We start from the raw sequence: 22,276 nt of genomic DNA on the forward strand, positions 1-22,276 counted from the left end.
AGAACGATATCATGTATACCATATTGTATACTGTTAACCAACTAATTTTTCACGAGCGATTTTTTTTCGCGACTTTCTCAAGAAGAAAAATGACGTGAATATTAATCTAAGGAACATTAAAAACTTGGCTCTCCCTTGTCTTTTTGATCAAGTATATTTGAAAATTGCGAAATTAAATCACTGTGAATTGGGCGAGAAAAAGCTGAATGTGAAATAAAGTATCCGCTAAAATAAAATGGTTTACAGTATACAAACTGCAAAATACACTATCCCATTGAAGTTTATTTTATATCATTGTGTCAATGAATATTTACAAGTCTCCAGGGATCATTTTTTAAAAGCTGTGCAGAGTTATTTAACATAAGTGCAGAAATTTATTTTCTTTGGTAAGTTTTTGAAACGAAAGGTTTTGTTCTATTGTAGAAAAAATGGAAAAAACATATTTTGACTTTCAAAAATAGATATTTTAAAACTTAATTGATTTGCCAGGAAAATATATTTCTTTTATATCTGTACATGTGTTTTATATGTGTACATGTGTATTTTAGGTTGTGTGTGCTCTGCTGTCCTTGAAGAATATTGTTACACCTGATTACCTTGAAAAATACATACAATTCCTGAGAGGGGAAAGTGGAAAACCAGATCCTGATCAGTAAGTTGTTCACAGAAATGTAAAAGTAGGAGGAGCTATAGAAAGTTGATACCCCCAACCGCGAAAAAAAGAAGCTTGAGGGGGGGTAGTACAATGCAAGCAAAAAACCACAAGAACTTTCAAACAAGGATGCTATTTGAAACAAAGGAGTTAATTCAAACCATAAAATATATATATAACTAGACTGTTTAAATAGACACTAATAGTGTATTGACTTGATATGTCAACGATATAAGAATGAGGCTTAGAACAGGGAAATGCGAGGCTTTGCCAAATACACTATTATTGTCATCATACTGCAATCTAGTAGAAAAACTTTTTCAATTGGTGCTTATTGTTATTTATTTGATTTAAATATTTGGAAAAATCCCCCATTCAATTAAAACAGCATCTTATCTGGCAAAGAAATATACACAATGAAATGTACATTTAGCCATGACTTGTTTAAACCACTCGATGGTGGAAGAATTCATTTGAGCATGGATTAAATATCAACAATAAGCATTAAACATAATGAGTTATAGGGTTTGAGCAAAAAATATAAATATTTTTTCCAACAACTGTAAAAGAAATAAGTAGGAGTCGTTCCATGCTTCATTGTATACATTGGAAACAAGTATAGGTTTAAAAGGTCATCATGAATTGCTAAATATAGTTTTGGCTCTACTATTTTAAAAAATATTCATGAGGAAAAGTGTTATCTGGTCAGTCACTGTATATAACATAGAAATATACAGTCAACACATTTTGACTGCACAAATAGAACGAGTGCAGTATAAAATAGAAATGGATATGCAGATTATTGCAGCATCTGTTTCAATATGTAAATCTCTAGCCCTCTGAAAAAAATATATGATAGTATTTGTATAATTTGTTCTTAACTTGTTTTCAAAAACATTTATCAATAGAACTTGATACCAAAAGCTTTGAAAGTTTAAAGTATAAAACATTTGTGAGCAAAATATTAAATGGCCTAATAAAAAAAGCATTGACAATTAAATTGAATTAAACTGACATAGTTGTATTTATGCTATATTTATGCCCCATTGAACATAGAAAATGATAGTGCGGATGGGGCATCCATGTCCTATGGACACATTCTTGTTTGTTACAGGTTCTTACCAGTTATCACAGAAACACAAGTTGAAACTCATGAAGTATCATTTAAAGTGGTACCTAAGAGGAGGAATATCTTCCAAGGAATGAAGTTTATATTTCTAAATGAAAAACAGGTAATTCAAGGATATAAATTTCAGGTAAAAAATTAAAAGTTGATATTATCAGTTTTTAACATTCCTGTAAAACTAACATTCTTGGAGATTGCTAAGTTTAATGGAATTTATTTATCAATTCTGACTGTTTACGATCAAGATTGTCTTTGCTTTGAACATAAGCAAGTGGTCAGGACCATAAAGGCAATATAATTTGTGGTTTTACAATTTAAAAGCATTTTTTTTATAATCAATGATGGGGAAAGAATTATTGTTTTGATTAGTTACCTTTGAACTATAAATTAACTACAAGATATATGGCTTTGAAGGCTTTATTTACATCTATAAATGGATTTGTGAATTTCATCATAAATGGACATTTATTTGAAAAAAGAACGTAATTCCTGAAAGGAAAAAAATAAAATAAAATGGCATTTTTTTTTATACTTATTGACTGGGTATGAGTGGAATAGTAAGTTTATTGTCCACACCAGTTGCAAGTATTGCCCTGTGGCATACAATGTACATATACATATGCATCATGTATATTTGTGCTAATTTTTTTTTAACATTAAATGGATTTTTAAAATAGATTAGTCCCTTTATTTTCGCGTTTGAATGATTTTACACTAGTAAAGACTACTAGGAACCCTACTTCATTTTGTACTTTGACCTTTAATGGTTTACTTTTATAAATTGTGTTTTGATGGAGAGTTGTCTCATTGGCAATCACACCACATCTGCTTATATTTATTCATTTTGTTTTCTCAGTTTAAGAAGATGAACCTGGCAGTAGAATTAGGTGGGGGACTTCCTGTGTTATTAGAGGAGAAATGGCAGAAAGATACTATGTTGGTGGAGAAAGGATCAGTTGTCATGCAATGTGAACCTAACCAATGTACACAGATGATGTCACAAGATAGTAACAACTGGGTACTACATGTACAAGCTTTCCTTAGGAAGTAAGTGGCCTTTTCATGTAAGCTTTCATGAATACATAACAACAAATAAGCCCTTTGTGCACAAGCTTTCCTTTAGAGAAAAGTAACCTCACTCTACTGAATGTATACAATTTCTTGTGGAATCAAGTATAGTTTAGTATCGCACATACAAAAAGTTTGGTAGAAATAATTCGCAGTTTGATACTGTATTATCAGGATAAACCCAGTTGTGACTCACTTCTAAAAGAAATTTAGAATAGTTTTGCTTGTTCAGGCTTTTCTCAAGAAGTAGTAAAAAGATACCAAACGACAAAATAAAGAGCAAAAGTAGCTCAAAGAAAGTGTGCAATACCATGCATGTGGTTAATAGCCAAAATTACATAAAGATTCTGTTTTCTCAGGTGGATTGGATCCCCTGACAATGTTTTGTCTGTCATTGTCATAAGTGCCGTTATAAAAAGGATTTTCATGTTTATTGAAAACAATCAAAAGAAGCTTATTGAAAGGGAAGTACAAGCAGCTCTTTTCACCAAAAAATGTGAATAACCTATGAACAGTTCAGTACAAATCATTATCAAACCTAAATATTTGAGAATAGAGTTGCATATTCTCATATCTGTAGAAGTCTACCAGATACATATAGGGTAATGACATTTTTGTTATTGATACTGACTTGATCAGCAAGAATATCAAGTTAGCCCACTGTTAAAAAAAAGAGTCATTATTTCTTTTTATCAGTAATTAGATTTAACTGTATGTTTTTTGGTTTAAAATATCAAGTAGAATACAAAAGTAGGTAATAATACTTTTATGCTTACAAAACATTTGGATAGTTGCTTGGTAGCGTGAATGAAATCAAGTGTATTTCATTGATAAATTAAAGTGGGTGGTTTTGAGCATCTGATGTTGCTGCACTGACACATGACATTATTCAATGCCCTCATTTTCTATTATCAAGTCCTGTCCATGATCTTAAAAGTATTAAGCAGTAAGATTAAGAAGAAAATGTACAAATAGTCATTACAGTATACTAGTGAGAGTCCATTGCAGACAACAAGGCATTAAACGCTAATTAACTGGAAGTGAAGACAACTCAGCTTCATTTGACTTTCTATCTTATCTTTTAGGCACAAGAAGCATATGATACAAGATGCTGAAATAGGATTTGCTGTACTTTATTGTTCTACAGAGAAACACTGTAATCCTAATAAAGATAGTGGTAAGTATTAAAGACTTTTCAAACTGAAAAAATCAGTGGGATGGTCTCCCTTTGTTAATTCATGTATGAGAATCTAGAGAATCTATGTTATAGAGTAAAGTGGTTTTATTTTCACAAAATTCAAATGGACAGTTCATATAAGCAAGATTTTATTTTAATCATGGAATTAGTGAAAATTTCACTTTGAATATTATTCATTTTATTGAAGTGGACTGAAAAGTAACAGTATGCTTTTGCTAACATGAAGGTATTTTAAATATGGATGTTGTTGTCTTGGTTCCAATAGGAATTTGTTTTTTTCCATCACAAACACACCAATAATTCATTTATTGTTTTAACTTCACCAAACACTTAATTATGAATTATATAGAAAATAAAAAAAATACATGTTTTCTACCAGAGTAGTTGGATATCATGAAATAGACTTATAAAAAATTCAAATTTAGCTAAATATGTTAAAACTAGAGAAAAAAACACTTGAAATATATATATACGTCTGAGTTCCAAAGATCCTTTTAGATATAGTATTCAGTTCCTCTTTAACAATTCTGAAAAAAAGCAATATATTTAATTTTTTTATTAGATAATAGATTGAATTGTTTTCCTGTATAATTTCACAGATGATCCAGTTTTGCGTCATGTTCCCTCTCAGTCCGTTTCTAATACAGACGTTTTGGTTGCTAACACAGAAGTTTCACCTGACAGGTAAGATTAAAGGTCATATCAAAGGAAATTTCTTTTGGAACATATTAGAAGCCAGCATTGAATTTCACACCCAAAAACTGCCAAAAATGTGGCTTCAGGTTAGGCAATGTTAACACTATTAATTTCGGCGTTTTGCATTTGCGCCGATTTTTTTATTCATTTGCACCAATTTTTGTACAGGTAAATTACAGGTGAATAGATATAAGAAGATGTGGTATGAGTGCAAATGAGAGAACTCTCCATCCAAGTCATGTAATTTTTATTTTATCATTTTAGACCTCTTCCATTAGCCATTTATATAAATGTAATGAATTGTCAATCATAACATAGATATAGGAAGATGTGGTGTGAGTGCCAATGAGACAACTCTCCATCCAAATAACAATTTATAAAAGTAAACCATTATAAGTCAATGTGTCAAATAAATATTTTAAAATTACTCATAAAAGTAATTTAAACATAAATGAACAACAATTATAACCAGATTTTATCAATGGTATAGTACAGTATATGTACAAAGATAAATAAAGAGCTGCTGAACCAACGCCTCTTATGTTTTGTGCTGGTAGAGTTCCCTTAAGTGGATACCAGATGGTATGCAGGGTTGTCAGATAAAAAAATCAAATACCGCTACATTGACAACAACACTTAAGTAAACTGCATCTTTTATTGTCGACATGTTTCGCCGATTAGGTCGGCTTCACTAGCACAAAACTTAAGAGGCGTTGGTTCAGCAGCTCTTTATTTATCTTTTGATATTCCATCTGAACCCCTGCATCCCCGGATCCGCCTATACCACACAGCGCCGACCCCACGGCCATCTCTATACCGAGCAAGAACAAAGAATTCCAAGAAGCCAACAAACAACTGATACCATCAATTACTGCCAAGAAACCACCAAACAAAAGGAAACTTATATGAAGAACAAACAGAGGACTACATTTCTACAACAGGACGGCGAATATATCAAGATTAATATGTACCATCATTCTGTGCCATCAGAAAATTAAATGTAAAATTATTTTAGTGTGAAACCTTAAAAAGGATCTTTTAAAAGTAAATGGAGATGACACAATACAGCCAAGATAGATTTCCAGTATTATTTAAAACCTGCAGGAAATTAAAGTTAAAAGAAGTAAGATACAAAGAACATAAATCCTTCCCACCACCATTTCCAGTTCAACCAACATTGCCAAGAAATTTTGCGACAGTAAACCACCTTACGGCATTCCCGACGCAATTGGAAGTAGTACCTCCGGCCAAAGGGAACCCAGTCGAAGTGGTAGGGGTATGCCCTATAAGTGTTGTCCAAATTAGGAAGAAACTTTATAAAACTGTACACTGACATTGTACTTACATTCATGTTACACAAATTTAATTTCTATTAAAAAACACATTTTATTTATACACTTACCATTATAATAGTTTACAACCATTTTAAAGTTAAAGACAATTCAAAAAATTATATATTTAGATTAACTCTAAATTTAGTAACTTCAATTGCATTAATATTGTACTATGTTTGATTCATTTTCTGTTTAACATTACATAATGATATAGAGTATCCCATAGCAACGCCAACAATGGACAATTATGACGTCACATACATGATACCATTTTTATACGCCCGTCAAAATTTTGACGGGACGTATTATGGTATAAAAATGTCCGGTGTCCGTCCGTCTGTCCATCTGTCCGTCTGTCCGGCGTAAACATGTCGCACCGTAACTTGAGAACGACTTATCCAAATTTCATGAAACTTAATATAGTTGTTTCTTATGATGGTCAAATGATCTGTATACTTTTTGGTGAAAATAAGATTTAAACTTTTTGAGTTACGGCACTCTATAACTAAAACAGGGGTGTGTTTTTTCACATGTCGCACTGTATCTCAAAAACGATTCTTGATTATGACTTAAAACTTTAAACACTTCTTAGTTATATTAATCTCAATATCTGTATACTTTTTGGTGATGATTCAAAATTTCATTTTTGAGTTATTGAGTATTTTGTAAAAAAGGGGGAGGGTTTTTTTACATGTCGCGCCATATCTCAAAAACTATTTATGATTATTGCTTAAAACTTTATATGTGTCTTTGTTATATTAATCTCAATATCTGTATACTTTTTGGTGATGATTCAAAATATCATTTTTGAGTTATTAGTATTTTGTAAAAAAGGGGGAGGTTTTTTTTTACATGTCGTGCTGTATCTCAAAAATGATTTATGATTATTGCTTAAAACTTTACACACTTCTTTGTTCTATTAATCTAAAGATCTGTATACTTTTTGGTGATTATTCAAAATTTTATTTTTGAGTTATTGAGTATTTTGTAAAACAGAGGAGGGTTTTTTACATGTCGCGCCTTATCTCAAAAATAAGTTATGATTATTGCTTAAAACTTTACACACTTCTTTGATATATTAATCTAAAGATCTGTATACTTTTTGGTTTTGATTCAAAATTTTATTTTGGTAATATTTAGTTTTTGTAAAAAAAAAACAGGGTGGGGGGTTTCACATGTCCCGCCGTGTCTCTAAAACAATATATGGTTATTGCTTAAAACTTTCTAATAAACTATTTATGATTATTGCATAAGACTTCCACATAAGACGTCGGGCGTATCATGCGCTCATGGCGCAGCTGTTTATTTTGTACTTCAGGGGTTCTAATTTTGTATACTTTGTCCTGATGAAGCCGATCTAATCGGCGAAACATGTCGACAATAAAAGATGCAGTTTACTTAAGTGTTGTTGTCAATGTAGCAGTATATGTACAAGTATTAACTTACCTGTAAATCTAATTAGGAGCAAATATAAAATCGGCGCAAATGAAAGAATGAAAATTTTCAAAATCGGCGCAAATGTCATACGCCCATTAATTTGTGATGAGTCAATGAAATTTGGTCTGAACATTGGTACATCTCTTTACCATGGAGATTATTTAGCAAGACCCTGTCAGTCATGGTCTATGACTTTAAAGTGTTTAAATACTTTACATGTCAACATTTGTGATTAGGTCAGTATACAGGGTACAACAAATGATAAATCAATTGTATTTAGTATGCAGTTGTAACAGCACTTCAATTTCTCATTTCCATCAAGGTTATTTGTTGCTGCATCTTCTGTCATGGTTTTCATTGACTCTGATTAATTGATTTATTGATATATAAAAAAGAAGATGTGGTATGATTGCCAATGAGACAACTATCCACAAAAGACCAAAATGACACAGACATTAACAACTATAGGTCACTGTACGGCCTTCAACAATGAGCAAAGCCCATACCGCATAGTGAGCTATAAAATGCCCCGATAAGACAATGTAAAACAATTCAAACAAGAAAACTAACGGTCTTATTTATGTAAAAAAATGAACGAGAAACAAATATGTAACACATAAACAAACGACAACCACTGAATTACATGCTCCTGATGTTTGCTAACTTTGTTTTATTTAGCCTCAGCACACTAAAAGCTCTATTGGCTGCTGGAGGATTGACTTCAAATGTTTTGCATAGTATACATAATGAAGTATTGTCATTTTAATATCAACATTTAAAAATGTTATAAAAGCAAGATGTTGTTTATTTAAAAGTTTTATCTTTGCTTTGACAGGAGTCGTATTAACTATGTTTGATATTTTGCAGGTCACCTACCAGAGTAAGAAAAAAGAAATGTGAAACTGTGTTAGATGAAACCAAATTTGACAAACAGGTTTGCAATAATATAAATAATGATAACTACAGATGTTTTATATTTGTCTTTTTAAAAGTTAGTTACTACAAAATATAAACACAAAGTTTATGAATGAAGGAGATGTTGGGGCATATGTCAGTGAGACCACAACCCAATAATGACCCAAACAACCATTTGACATCTAGGCTGATAACTATCGAAAATCAGTGGTTTAATTTTCTCCGGGCACTCCGGCTTCCTCCACCAAAAAAAACTGGCCGCCACGATATTGCCCAAAAGCGGTGCTTAAAAGTGGCGTTAAAACACAAAAAATCAAATCTAGGCTGATAAAAAAGAAGACAAAGGATGTAATTAAAAAGCATAAATTTAAAAAGTTTGCATCAAAGTGATAAAAAAAATTATAGATTAAAAGCAATGCCAAAACAATTGCTGGCAGTGAAAAACATGATTGCCTCAGAAAACCAACAAATTACTTTAGTTCACAATTTGTTTCCATAACACTCTCCATTAGAAAATTTCAATGTACATAAATTAAATAAAACAACAGCTTTAGATCTTCACTGAAATATATCCATATCAAATCAGCACGAAAGGGATTAAAATGTATCTCATTGTAGAATTATCATGGTTTAACCAATTTTATATATTAAACACAAATAACAAATGACCATCCCCAAAATATGTTTTTTTATATCACAGGATAAGACACCTGCCAAAACGTTAATGGTTAAACAGGAGAGTTCACAAACAAAAAGTACATCACTAGAGCAGACAACAGGCAGTCAAAGGTCACAGAGGTCAAATAAGAGGTACTGTTATCACTTAACTAATGAACTGAACCTATGACACTTTCAGGCCTTGGTAATTGATAATAATGATTTAATCAGTCCTATAAATAAAAATATACCTGTCTAGTCAAAAAAAAATGTTCAGTCCTAATTAAGTAATACACCTTATTGATATTTATTCTATTATGGGTTAGTTATAAAATTAAACAACTTTTTCATCCAGTTGAAGCTATCTGGGACCCTCTTTTAAACAATGCACCATGCATGATACCTTTTAACGAGACCTGTTTAAACCATCGTAAATACTTCAAACAAATAATTTTTATGCCCCACCTATGATAGTAGAGGGGCATTATGTTTTCTGGTCTGTGCGTCCGTTCGTCCGTCCGTCCGTCTGTTCGTTCGTCCGTCCGTCTGTGCCGCTTCAGGTTAAAGTTTTTGGTCAAGGTAGTTTTTGATTAAGCTGAAGTCCAATCAACTTGAAACTTAGTACACATGTTCATTATGATATGATCTTTCTTATTTTAAAGTCAAATTAGACTTTTGACCCCAACTTCACGGTCCACTGAACATAGAAAATGAAAGTGTGAGTTTCAGGTTAAAGTTTTTGGTCAAGGTACATGTAGTTTTTAATGAAGTTGAAGTCCAATCAACATGAAACTTAGTACACATGTTCCCTATGGTATGTTCTTTCTTATTTTAATGCCAAATCAGATTTTTTTCCAATTTTACGGTCCATTGAACATGGAAAATGATAGTGCGAGTGGGGCATTCGTGTACTTTGGACACATTCTTGTTTGACTATAATTTGAGTTTCAAAAAAAGTGGATCTATCAAAGTTTTCTAATGATTGCATTCTAAATTTTTCCTCCCTCAGCTCGTTGACCTTGTCACACTTTATGCTAATCAAAAACTCTTTGAAATCTGCTGCAAAGATTTCAACTGAACTTAATCGGAATAAATGCTCTACAGTGCATTTTGTTACTTATTGAAGCTGCTGTTTCAGTTTTAGGATCAAAATTATTTTTGGGGTTTAATCATACTATATGAAAACATGGACTTTCTGATAAGCAAAGCATTAGACATAGAAATACAGGTCATCCATGCATGTGTTTGTCTCCCTGATCTTGTTAGCACTCTTTTGTAAACAATTCTTGCCAGAATTTTTATGAGGCTTATATTCTAGGTTTATTTCAGGAATGTCTTTAACAAGTTTGATCCATTTTACAAATTTAAAAGATGCAAGGCTTTTATAGTAAGATATCTAAGCTACAGTTTATCTGACATCATTGTTGGTTGCCACAGATTACTATTTAAAATTGCTAGTTTAAAATCCTAATTTGCAGTATTCAAATGATTAAAACTTCCTATGAATAAGGTAAAGAAAAGGGATATCTATATATTTACTAAATTATAACAACATTTACAATTTAATGTTAAGAGTTTTTTTTCAATAAAATATTTCAAATTCTTTTGTAATAGGGGTAGAATTGATGAAGAGGAGGAAATACAGGAAGCAACAACACCTTTAAAAAAGAAAGTTAAACAAGAAATAGTTACTCCTGTGCAAAGTCAAAATGAAAGTAGAAGTCGTAGAATGTCACAAAAGAGATCACCCAGTCCTGTAAGTAGGTCATCACCGCGAAGACAAAGGAATATATCACCTAAGAGTCAAACGACATCACAGAGATCACCTAGTCCAAAATCAAAGAAACCCAAAAAATCGGCGGGAATAGTCAAAAAGGAAATAATTGGGGACTCTGATGATGAGATTGAAAGTAAAGATAAGCATCGTGTCATTGTAGACGATTCTGATGATGAATTTCCAGACTTTGGAAGTAAGAAGAAACCACTTAAACAGAAGTCACCGAAAACTTCATCTGCAAATTTTGATGATGGGTTTCCAGATTTTCATACAAAAACTAAAGGAAAACAACTGAAAGCAGCATCTGAATCAATAAATGTGTCTGACTCTGATGAAGAATTTCATGTTGGTAAACCTAGGTCTAGTCAAAGAAAGTCTGTCAAACATGAAGCATCACCAGCACCCAGATCAAAATCAAAACATATGGGAGATGGTGATGTAGATAATAATGAACAAAACAATACAGGTGCAAATGTGATGAGAACAAGTAAACGTAAAACTTTAGTTGAAGATTCAGATGAAGAAATAGATGTTCCACCTAAAGGAAAAAAGAGACAAGTTATTGAAAATTCTGATGATGAATTTGACAGATTGACAAGTAGAAAGAAGAAACCACAGACTTCCTCTGTTGCTGATGAGGATAATACTGTTATTCCTGTAACCATGGTAACACATGGCACAGGGAAGTTTGTTGTTCCTGAGGATAAAAACTTAAATCGTGAAGAAATAAAGGTGAGAATAGTGAGAAAAAAAAACAGATTCTTTTTTTTTAAGATTAGATCTTTTAACTATAGAATGTTACAGTAAAAATACATCATTCCTTTTGACAAAAAGATATATAAAACACATACAAAACAGTAACAGAAAATAAATGTAGATAAATTGTTATTAAAGTTATTTTAATGGAATGAGCCTCAATAGTTGTTTAAAGAAAAAAAAATTGAGACAGAAAACTATCACAAATAATGTCTGACAGGAATCTGGGTACAAGTTGTAGAGGTTTGTCTTAATTTTGAACTTTCCAAACATTTGATAATTTTTTAGGCAAACATTTTTCTTAAGGTTATACTGCCTAAATGATATGTAAGGAGATTTTAAACTTTTACCTTTAGTAATGAATACCCTAGATTGTGGTTGTCAGTTGGTCTATGTATGTTTTTCTTAAGCTGTGTAGATAAATAAGTTTAATTTAGAGTAATCATGGTATAAAAAAGAGGGGCATAACATGAGCATGCATCCATGATGAATGTGGTAAGAGTACTTTAACTCCAAATACAAATTAAAAGTGCTTTTATTTTCTCTTGAGAATCATGCTCATATTTTGTGTCTATCTGTGAAACTCACAGTGGTTCGAGTTGATATCAAAGACTCTTCTACACATGGTTTGGGTTATGCCAAGTTATATAGGAATGAAGACTTATTTTTTTTACAGTATGAGTAACAGCTATATATAGAGGCTGTTCAATAAATTAATGTACTTGTAAGGAGGAGGGATGAGCAATTGTTGTGCCTGTCTTAAGTCAGGAGCCTCATCTGGCCTTTGAAAGTCTTTTTTTTTTAATGCATGTTATATGTTTTGGAGTTTAATGTAATGGCCATTTGCCCTGAACTAGTACAACTTTTGTTTAAAGGCCAGTTTAAAACCTATTGGTGGCTAGGCTGTATTTTGCTCTTTGGTCGGGTTGTTGTCTCTTTGACACATACACAATTACCATTCTCAATTTTAAATGACTGAAGTGCCATGATCTAACCCTTACCCCTATACAATCACTTGAATGTTAAGTATTGACTATGTGACAAGTTGACAACTATTCTATATTAAAAAAAGGAGATGTAGTGGGATAGCATATATTGGACAACTATACACAAGAACTCAAGTTAAGTGGTACAATTATAGGTAACTGTACTGTTTATAACAAAGAGAAAAACCTATACTGTTTTTTTGATTCACAGGAATAGTATCAAACAAAAAAAGCTGAAAAAATTTGCCTGCAGCTATTGTTTCTTCTTTTATTAATATCATATATTGTTTCTTCTGTAGACTGAAGTCACTGAACCACAGACTGGTTTTATTTCTGCAGCTGAGGAAAATCAGGTAGGGTCAAAAATTTAATATAGATCATGTTAGGTGTATAAATCTAACCCTGTGATAATTTACTTTTGTAATGATTTTAAGCTTTGGGCAAAGTGAGCTTTTCTCATCACTTGGCATCCATCATGGTCGTCTGTCGTAATGAACGCCATACTAACTTTTACAAAAATCTTCTCCACTGAAACTACTGGGCAAAATTGAACCAAACTTGGCCACAATCATCAATAGGGTATATAGTTTAAAAGATATGTCCGATGACCCCACCTGCCAACCAACATGGCTGACATGACTAAAAATAGAACATAGGGGTAAAATTGCAGTTTTTGGCTTATATCACTGAACCAGGAACATTTAGAGCAAATCTGACAGGGTAAAATTGTTCATTAGGTCAAGATTTATCTGCCCTGCAATTTTCAGATAAATAATGGCGGAGGATTCATTAAAATTTATTAACTGTTCTGCTTTAGTCAAATTGATAAAAACCACTTACAAGTGAAGATCTAAGATATTTTGTTTAAAGTTGCATTACCACCAGTTTGAGGACTATTTGGAGGCTGGTCCTCCAAGGTCATAATCCAACATTTGAATTGATTAATAGCAATGTTGCTGTTCTCAGAGAATATTTGACTGACAGGCAAGACATATCTCTGTGTCAACAGTTCATCTTTATTCAAATCCATAAGTTTACATATATGCTTCATAAAGATTTCATAGTTTTGATAGGCAGACAACAATCATGTAATGTTTGTTTTTAGTGAAGTTTTATTTCCTTATAAAATTCAACATTCATGCATGTATATGGCTACATGGCAATTTACAGTAAATGCATAGGAATATATATTAAAAAAAACCAACAATCATTTGATTTTTGAAACTCCTTACTTTTTAACATTAAATTTAACGACATGTATAAGAATTTAATGTATCTTTTATTGATATTTTATAGGGTTGTAAAAGTGCTGACCATGTGCACATTAACATAGTTTTAGGTGCTCTTGTGCCAAATATGCTTGATCAAAACTTTTACTCAGCAGTAAAAATACAAAACGTGGCTTTAAATTCTTAAGTTATATTTGCTTTTTCAGAATAGCAAACCAACTGACTATGTCAAGGAGGAAGACTTACCTTCCAGGTGTATCAATATTCAGTTTGTTGACTTGGTTGCTAGGAAACCAAATAAACCCAAAAAACAATCTAGTGAAGGGGTACCAGAGGGTTATGTAAAATGGAAAGGAAAACTAGTCAGAAGTTACAAAAAGTTCAGAAAGGTACTTTTACCCTCATGTGGATTCATTATTATTCTTTGTATACCAATTTTGGTGGGTACACATGGTACAGGTGAACAACGAAATTAAATGTTCAAAGAATAACAAATATTCTGTAGGCGTGTTTGCAGACTTCGGCAGAACCACAATCATATTAACAAACATGCAAGTTTTCATTTATCCACGAAAATTGGTACCCACCAAAATAAATGAATTCACAGTATATAGCTATATAGAGTTCCAGGGAAACATTGAATAGATCAAGGTGGAATCTCAGAGAAAAATATTTTTTTTAATTCAAAATATGATTAATTTATTGTGCAAAATTGAAATGAAAGAACATTCAAATAATTTTATAACTGATGAATTGTTGGTGTTTAATGCCACTTCCAGCAATCTTGGATATATGATAATAGCTAGTTTTTATGGATTTTATGGATAAGGAAATTGGAGTGCCTGCAGAGAGCCACCGTCCTTCAGCAGAAACAACTTGCAATCCTAGTGAATTGCAACCAGTGTCTATAAACACAATTGTCATAAATAATGTTTGAGCTCCCAAGCTAAGACTGTAAAAGTGATGATGTGAAAATAAGGAGATTCAGTATGATTGCCAACGAGACAACTATTCACCAAAGTTTGAATGAAGTTGATATAATGCAGTTATAGGCAACCATTAGGCCTTCAACAATGAGAAAAAACCATACCATATAGTTGGCTATAAAAAGATCAAGACATAGAAAAACAAATATGACAAACATGAAACAACAAACAAAACTGACCTACAGGCTCCTGGGATAAGCACATAAAGAATGTGGTTAGGTTAAATGTGTTTGTGAGCACTTAACCCTCTCCCTAACCTTGGAGAGTGGTGTAGCAGTACTAGTTATCAATGTTGATGAACTACTTAGACCTCTCTGCAAGTGCAACCACTTCAAATATTGATAAATAAATGTACAATTATAAATTTGATTATTGCATGTCCTATTCCTTGTATGATAATGTTTTATGTTGTATCAAGTTCCATTTGGTTTGTTAGCTACTTCTTAAAAATAACTCCTGCTTTATATTTAGTGATCATGTTTGATTTTTATGTTACAGGTTTAATTTTATCAGATAAACTTAACATTATCAATAAACCATGAAAATGAGATCAAGGTCATTGTGAGGAGAATTTGTCACTTGATAAAAAATTATTTTCATTATAGACAGAAAATGCAGGAGCAAATAGTTTACCAAGGATTATTGGAGGAAGTGATCTAATAGCTCATACTGCAACAAATAGAAAGGACTTAGATGATTGGTTTAAAGAGACCATTCAGGTAAGAGAGTTCTTTTTCATGGCGGTCAGTTTTTATTGGTGGAGGAAGCAGGAGCGCCTGTGGAGAACAATCGACCTTATACCTAAAAAAAAAATATAATTTGAAAAGTTGAATAAAAGCCATTGATGATAAGAGCAGATAAATTTAATCTATTACATTGATTGCAGTGATAGACATTCTACTAAATATTGATATTCTTACACAGCATTGATATATATATGTTACATGTATCCAGTTATTTTACACATTTGACTTCTAATAATAATATGCATTTTTGGCCCATAGAAACGGTGATCTTTTGATATTTTTGTTTAATTGACTAGTATTCACCACTTTTATAAAATCTAAAAAAATAAGGGCTTCACATATTTTATGGATACCTTTCTTTTGTTAGACCTGTATGTTGCACTCTAGATGTCTATCATTGAGGTATACCTACCATATGATCTTCTTTTATTCAAAGCAAACATTGGCGCCAGAAAACATGTTTATCCCTGACACACTCTATATGTGCCTGTGCTTCAGGAGCCTGTTATTAAGTGGTTGTCAATTTTTGGATTTATATCATACATGTATTTGTTTTTATACCCTTGCCACAGTGGAGTTTGAACTTAAGATTTACTCATTTTAATTTTATGAAACTCATACACAATGCTAGAAACCAAAACTTGCAGACAGAGTATGATTTGGACAGTACGTTATTGAATGATATAGATAGAGTTATGCCTCTTTATTGTCTTGGATTATTGCTATTTTTTCAAAAAGAAGCATTCAATTCTTAATTATAAATTACTATGAAGTAAGGATTTTGCTCATTTTTGAAGGCTGTGAATGACCTACAGTTGTTTATTCTAGTATATTTGTTCTCCCGAGGAGAGTTGTCACATGGGCAATTGCACCATATCTTCTTATTTGTATATATATATGAACAAGAAATATTTTATTTCCATAACATGGATTAATAACATATTGTATTCATTGCAGGCTGAGAGTCAAACGAATGAATCAGAGAAGAAAGCTCAAGATTTGTTTAAGTAAGTTACAGAGTTATCTCCCTGTAGTGTTAGGTACCATCTTAAGTAAGCAAACAATTTAAGATATCTTTTAAATAACTTAAGGATGTTGACTTTTTGCAAGATGTTTGGAATCCTGTGGTTTTTGTCAAAGTCGCAGAAAGCTCAACATAGAAATAGTGATTGTCAATTATACATGCCCAACTGGTAGGTTGGTTCATATTGTTATTTCGAAATTTTTCAAATTTCAAATTTTGGAAAGTTTCAAGAAAAAATCTTCAATTGCACAATATTGTTTGATAGATTTTTAAGATCCTTTTACACATTTATTTTGTATCAGAAACCTATATTATGTAATGAATTTGTTCACAATCCAAATGCACAGTATCAAGTTTGAATATTGTGTCCAAATTTGCCCAAACTTTTCAGTGTTTGACAGTGAAGCATTTTATTGTGTTTTGGTATGTTTTTCTTAAACTATAAGCAATAGGTCACATATATTGGTGGTTTGTCTTATTCCAGACATAAATTACCTTAGCCGTGTTAGGCACAACTTTTGGGAATTTTGGGTCCTTAATGCTCTTCAACTTTGTACTTTGTTTGGCTTTATAACTATTTTGATCTGAGCGTCACTGATGAGTCTTGGGTAGATGAAACATGCGTCTTGCATATTAAAATATGAGTCTGAAACCCTTTTCACAAAAAATCTCAAGTGTATAATTTATCTTAAGTCTAAAATATTCCTTAACAGTTCAACTAAATTTTTTTTCTTAAGATTAATTATACACATAAGATTTTTTGTGAAAAGGGCTACTGGTACATTAAGATTTTTTTTGAAAAGGGCTACTGGTACCTTTGAGAACTATTTACACCACTAGGTCAATGCCACTGCTTGTGGACGTTTCTATTTGAGGGTATCACCTAACCAGTAGTCAGCACTTTGAATTCACTTGATTATCAATTATATGGTCATTTTTATAAATTTCCTGTTTACTAAAGTATGAATTTTTTTGAAAAACTAAATATTTTTTTATTCCAGGCATAGATAACCTTATATAATTAGCTGTATTTAGGACAAATTTTAGGAATTTAGGGTCCTCAATGCTATTCAACTTTGTACTTTTATGGCTTTATAACTATTTTGATCTAAGCGTCACTGATGAGTCTTGTGTAGACGAAACTCGTGTCTGGCGTATTATAATCCTGGTACCTTTGATCACTATTGTAGTAAAGCTTTATATTTCGGACTATCAACATAAAATAAATGATCAGTAAAGAAGGCAAGACATTTCTACAAGTGCACTCTTGTAGCCATGTATTGTCATTTAAAATTTTGCCCACTAACCCTTTCTTTTCTTTTCATAATTTGACTACATACCCTTTTTGAAAATCTTAGGAAATCCTTGTTATTTTTTCATTGTTTTTGAAAGAAAAAAAACCATGTGTTTTAAAAAATGCATGAAAAATCTAAAGAAAATCATTTCCCACCAAATTATCAATGGCTTATATCACGAAAACCAGGACAGGGACCATGGTTCTTGTATATTGCATATCTTTGTGTTAAATATTTTCTTTTAGTCATTTAAAATTTGTTTGTGTCGGCTGCTTCTTTGTCTATCACATGTCATATATATATAGATATAAGCAGATGTGGTATGAGTGCCAATGAGACAACTCTCCATCCAAGTCACAATTATAAAAGTAAACCATTACAGGTCTTCAACACGGAGCCTAGGCTCACACCAAACAGCAAGCTACAAAGGACCCCAAGAATTATTATTGTAAAACCATTCATATTATGTTACTTTTTCAAACAGGTTTTAATTTTTTTTTTAATTAAGATTTAAAAGGTGCATTAGTTTTAACCTGTTTTTAGAAGCAACTATTCACAAAAGGGATAGATTGGTCTCTCTTCTGCAAACTAAATTGTTCTTTCTTTCTATTTTAGTTGGGAGCCAAATAAAAAGAAATCAAGATGAAAGATGCAGTTTTTCCTATAAAAATAATGGAGAAGGATAGTGATGGAGTAAAAATCTTGCTCAACAGTAATTGTAATGAAGTATCATGAACAACCAAACTTTTAGTTCTGTGAAAAAAATGTAATGTTATTACATATGCAGTGTGATAAAATAAATTTTTAGTTTATAACCAGATGCACGAAACTATAATTATTTGGCTCTGATAAATTTTCCAAATTTTGATGTGCCTGTCCAAAGCAAGGAACCTGTAGTTCTTGCTTGTTGCTGATGTCTGTCATATCTGTTTTCATTACTGTAAATTCAGAAATTATTGCGATGTTTTTATTATTTGCATAAAATGTGACAGGGTTATAATTGCAATAATGTAGATTCGCATTTTGAAATTTTTTCATATGAATTAAACAGGATTTTTCTCATTATCGCAAAAATTAAAAAAAAAGAATTTTAGTCTTAAATGACAAAATTGCAATAATAAATGCACACAATAGTTTCTGAATTTACAGTAACTGTTAGTAGTGTAAATGAAGTCATTAATTTTCTCTTTCAACTGTTTCACATATTGTCATATCCGGGTGATTGTAGCTTACCATATGGTATTGGATGTGTTAATTGCTGAGGTTTGTATGCTGAACTGTAACATCTTTGCCTTGTGAATAGTTGAGTCATTTGCAATCGTACCACATCATCTTATTTTGAGTTTTTTGTCACTGTATATCGTTAGTATTTTTCACAAAGACCTTCACTTTTATTTTCATCATCTTGAAATATAAGCCAAAGATATCAAAGTGACATTCAAGCTCATTAGAAAAAAAAACCCAAAAACTCACAACCCCATGGTTAGAAAAGAAAAGAACCAAAAGACAGAAAAAAGGAATGTAACATAGAAAACTAAAGACTCACTGAGCAACGTGAACCCCATCAAAAACAGGAGATATTATTAGTTTTCTGTACAGGTAAGCAGTTCCTGCTCCACATGTGGCAACTGTCATGTTGCTCATGCAAGAACAAAGACAGTGTTAAGTCTAATTCAGATCTAGGAAAAAGAGGAGGGGAATGGGGTTTACACAATTGGAACATATCCCTCTTCCTCTGCACAGATATTCTATAAGTAAACAGTAACTTTTGTATCATTTTCATATTCAATGAGTAAGACTGGTTTGTGGAAATGTTATGTCCTTCGCTCCAAATAAAAAAAAGTGATGATTTTTACCCTTAATATTTTATTTGAAACAGTTGTCAGCAATGCTTTACTTTCTATTAGTTGTAAGCTTGGTACAAATAAAATTTATATTTCGAGACAATGTATGTTTACTCTATACCTATGTACCTATAGGTTTTAAATGATATCAACAAGTTATTCCTATTGTTTAAATGTTTTCTTGAATTTTATTTCAAACAATGACATGCTTGTAATTTAGCACAATATTGATTTTTTGTGAAAAATTGAATCTATTATTCCCAAGTCGTTTTCCATCACTAGCCTCCCAAACATAAAGTAGCACAGGTTTGCTTCTAATTCTACAAAATGTATACATGATGAAAAAAAGTCTCGTGTTATTCTCATGTCTGTACATATGAACTATGAAAAATTTTGGTGTTATCATATAGCGGGTTTAATACTTTCTTAAGGTGTAAATTATTGCGTAATTTGGAGAAAAAACAAAATCGCCAAAATTTCAAGTTTTTAAAATTTCACAAGGGAAGACGATAGTATGAACTTTCAAAGAATGATATAATTTTATAAAAGTGACTAAAAATAATTGAAAACATAAGGAAAAGGGGAAATAAAAGGTACTTGATCGGATAACTATAAAGTCACCAAATTACTCGACTCGCTATATAGCTGTATAAATGGTTGAGAAGGTTATCAAAGTAAGAGTCATTGAGAGAAAGTAGACAACAAGGGTGGGATTTGGGAGGGGGGATGAAAAGAGAGATTTGGGAAAAGGAGCACCCTATGTTACCAGGACCCCCTCACGTAAATAAACGTTAAAAGTTTTAAACTGGAATTTATTTTTTTATTAGATTTTTTACAGTGTTCTATACTTTTTTGGGAAAAATATAAAAAAAATCACCTCTTACCAAAATGTGGATAACTTTATGTTAAGGGATTTACAACTTCAGACATAATAATTGTATACTCTTTTTCGACTAGACCAAATTCTTACGTTTACTTAAAATGCATGAATCACCACCCAACTGTTTTACAAGTAATTTCTTCCCTCTTACAATATGAAGCTATATAGTTAAAGAAATACTATATTTGATATAGTTGCATAGTTTTACTGTCAAGAGATTTACAATGAACTTGTAATAAATTATTAACTTGTACCGATTTGGCCTAGAATAGTAAATTAAGTTAAAATTCTATTCGCACAGATCTATACCCTGGACATAATAAAACAAAATGATATTCATCCTCTAAAACATTCATATTGCAACATATACAAATTCTATTTTCTCTTTTCAGTATTAAGATAACGACCAATTTTAACATTTAATTTAAGTGTACCGCTGCGCAATTTAGTTAATATAGATACATTACAATGAAAATCTAAGTATTTTTCTTTACCAAATACTAGTTTATATTATTTATAAATACAAAGTTTGTTACATTGTTCTAAAGCTTCAGCTTGTAAAAATGTATATTTAATACGTGTTTTTATACAATCAAATCATAATTTACTAGTATCTTGTGAAATTCATACATCATTAAAACCAAGGTTACAAAACACATTTATTATGATAGACGCCAAATTAATTTTACCATTATTTGCATCTTCGTACAAAAGTTTATAAACTTCAAATACACCATGAAGGTAAATAGTATAATCACAAAAATACTTAAGTCCGAGGAAACTCAAAACGGAAAGTCCCTAATGAAATGGCAAAATTACTTGTCATTCAAAGAATCCTTAATTGGTAATTCCTCTGTTTTTAAAGAAGAAATTTTTAAAATAAAACAAGGAACAGGGAACACCTTTATTTGGTAAGGATATCAATTGCACTTTATCGAAAAGGTTGACCAATTGTCATTGATAACATTTATCTTATTTTATAAACTAAAAAAAATGCATAAGACCAGTAGTAAATGCAATGGACTGCAACACCACACTATTCATGTATGTTCTTTTTTGTCCACACCATACATGAATATTTAAATGGAAATTATTCAAACTACTTTTCTAAGAGCTCTCCATGAGTGATTTTCATTACTATGATAACAATAAATGCCAAATTGGAAGCAACAAGTAATATTCATTTGCCAAATTAAGAACTTTTTGAAATGTTTTCCTAGTTGATCCTAATGTATTGATCTGCAGCATTGAAGCACACAGAGAAGGGTTTTTATTTACAACTGTAATGAGTTAACAATTAATTCACAATAAATGCAACTGGTTTGATAAAAAATATAACAAGGTACCACCATGACATTGAACATGCAAACATTTGATTAAATGCAACTAGTTTAATAAAAAATTAAAGCAAGGCCTCCACCATAACATTTGAACATGCAATCATTTTATTACAAAAATATACATTATATATGCATGTAATTATGAAAGTATATCATCAAGTATTGTGGAAAACATTAAAAGCAAAGTTATGCTTGATCGAATCTAAGAGCGATCGCCACGACGTTTTATGATGAGGAGTTTAAGACTGAATGGTCACATTTTCAATAAATATAAAAAAGAAGATGTGGTATGATTGCCAATAAGACAACTCTCCACAAGAAAAAAAATGA

General features: G+C 31.5%; 1 protein-coding gene across 1 annotated transcript in view; it reads left to right on the forward strand.

The window, feature by feature from the left end:
* LOC139527773 (nibrin-like) overlaps positions 1-18,692 on the forward strand; it is a 30,081-nt gene extending 11,389 nt beyond the window's left edge. Inside the window, exons 5-17 of the mRNA XM_071323439.1 lie at positions 549-652; positions 1,767-1,884; positions 2,635-2,825; positions 3,932-4,023; positions 4,644-4,728; positions 8,379-8,445; positions 9,127-9,236; positions 10,698-11,592; positions 12,902-12,955; positions 14,038-14,220; positions 15,423-15,536; positions 16,521-16,570; positions 18,498-18,692. Of these exons, the coding sequence (XP_071179540.1) occupies positions 549-652; positions 1,767-1,884; positions 2,635-2,825; positions 3,932-4,023; positions 4,644-4,728; positions 8,379-8,445; positions 9,127-9,236; positions 10,698-11,592; positions 12,902-12,955; positions 14,038-14,220; positions 15,423-15,536; positions 16,521-16,570; positions 18,498-18,528 (2,094 nt within the window). The 3' untranslated portion in view covers positions 18,529-18,692. The remainder of the gene's footprint in view (positions 1-548; positions 653-1,766; positions 1,885-2,634; positions 2,826-3,931; positions 4,024-4,643; positions 4,729-8,378; positions 8,446-9,126; positions 9,237-10,697; positions 11,593-12,901; positions 12,956-14,037; positions 14,221-15,422; positions 15,537-16,520; positions 16,571-18,497) is intronic.
* The last annotated feature ends 3,584 nt before the right edge of the window (positions 18,693-22,276 follow it).

This window comes from Mytilus edulis, chromosome 6 (genome assembly GCF_963676685.1).
Source record: "Mytilus edulis chromosome 6, xbMytEdul2.2, whole genome shotgun sequence".
Taxonomy (NCBI): Eukaryota; Metazoa; Mollusca; class Bivalvia; order Mytilida; family Mytilidae; genus Mytilus; species Mytilus edulis.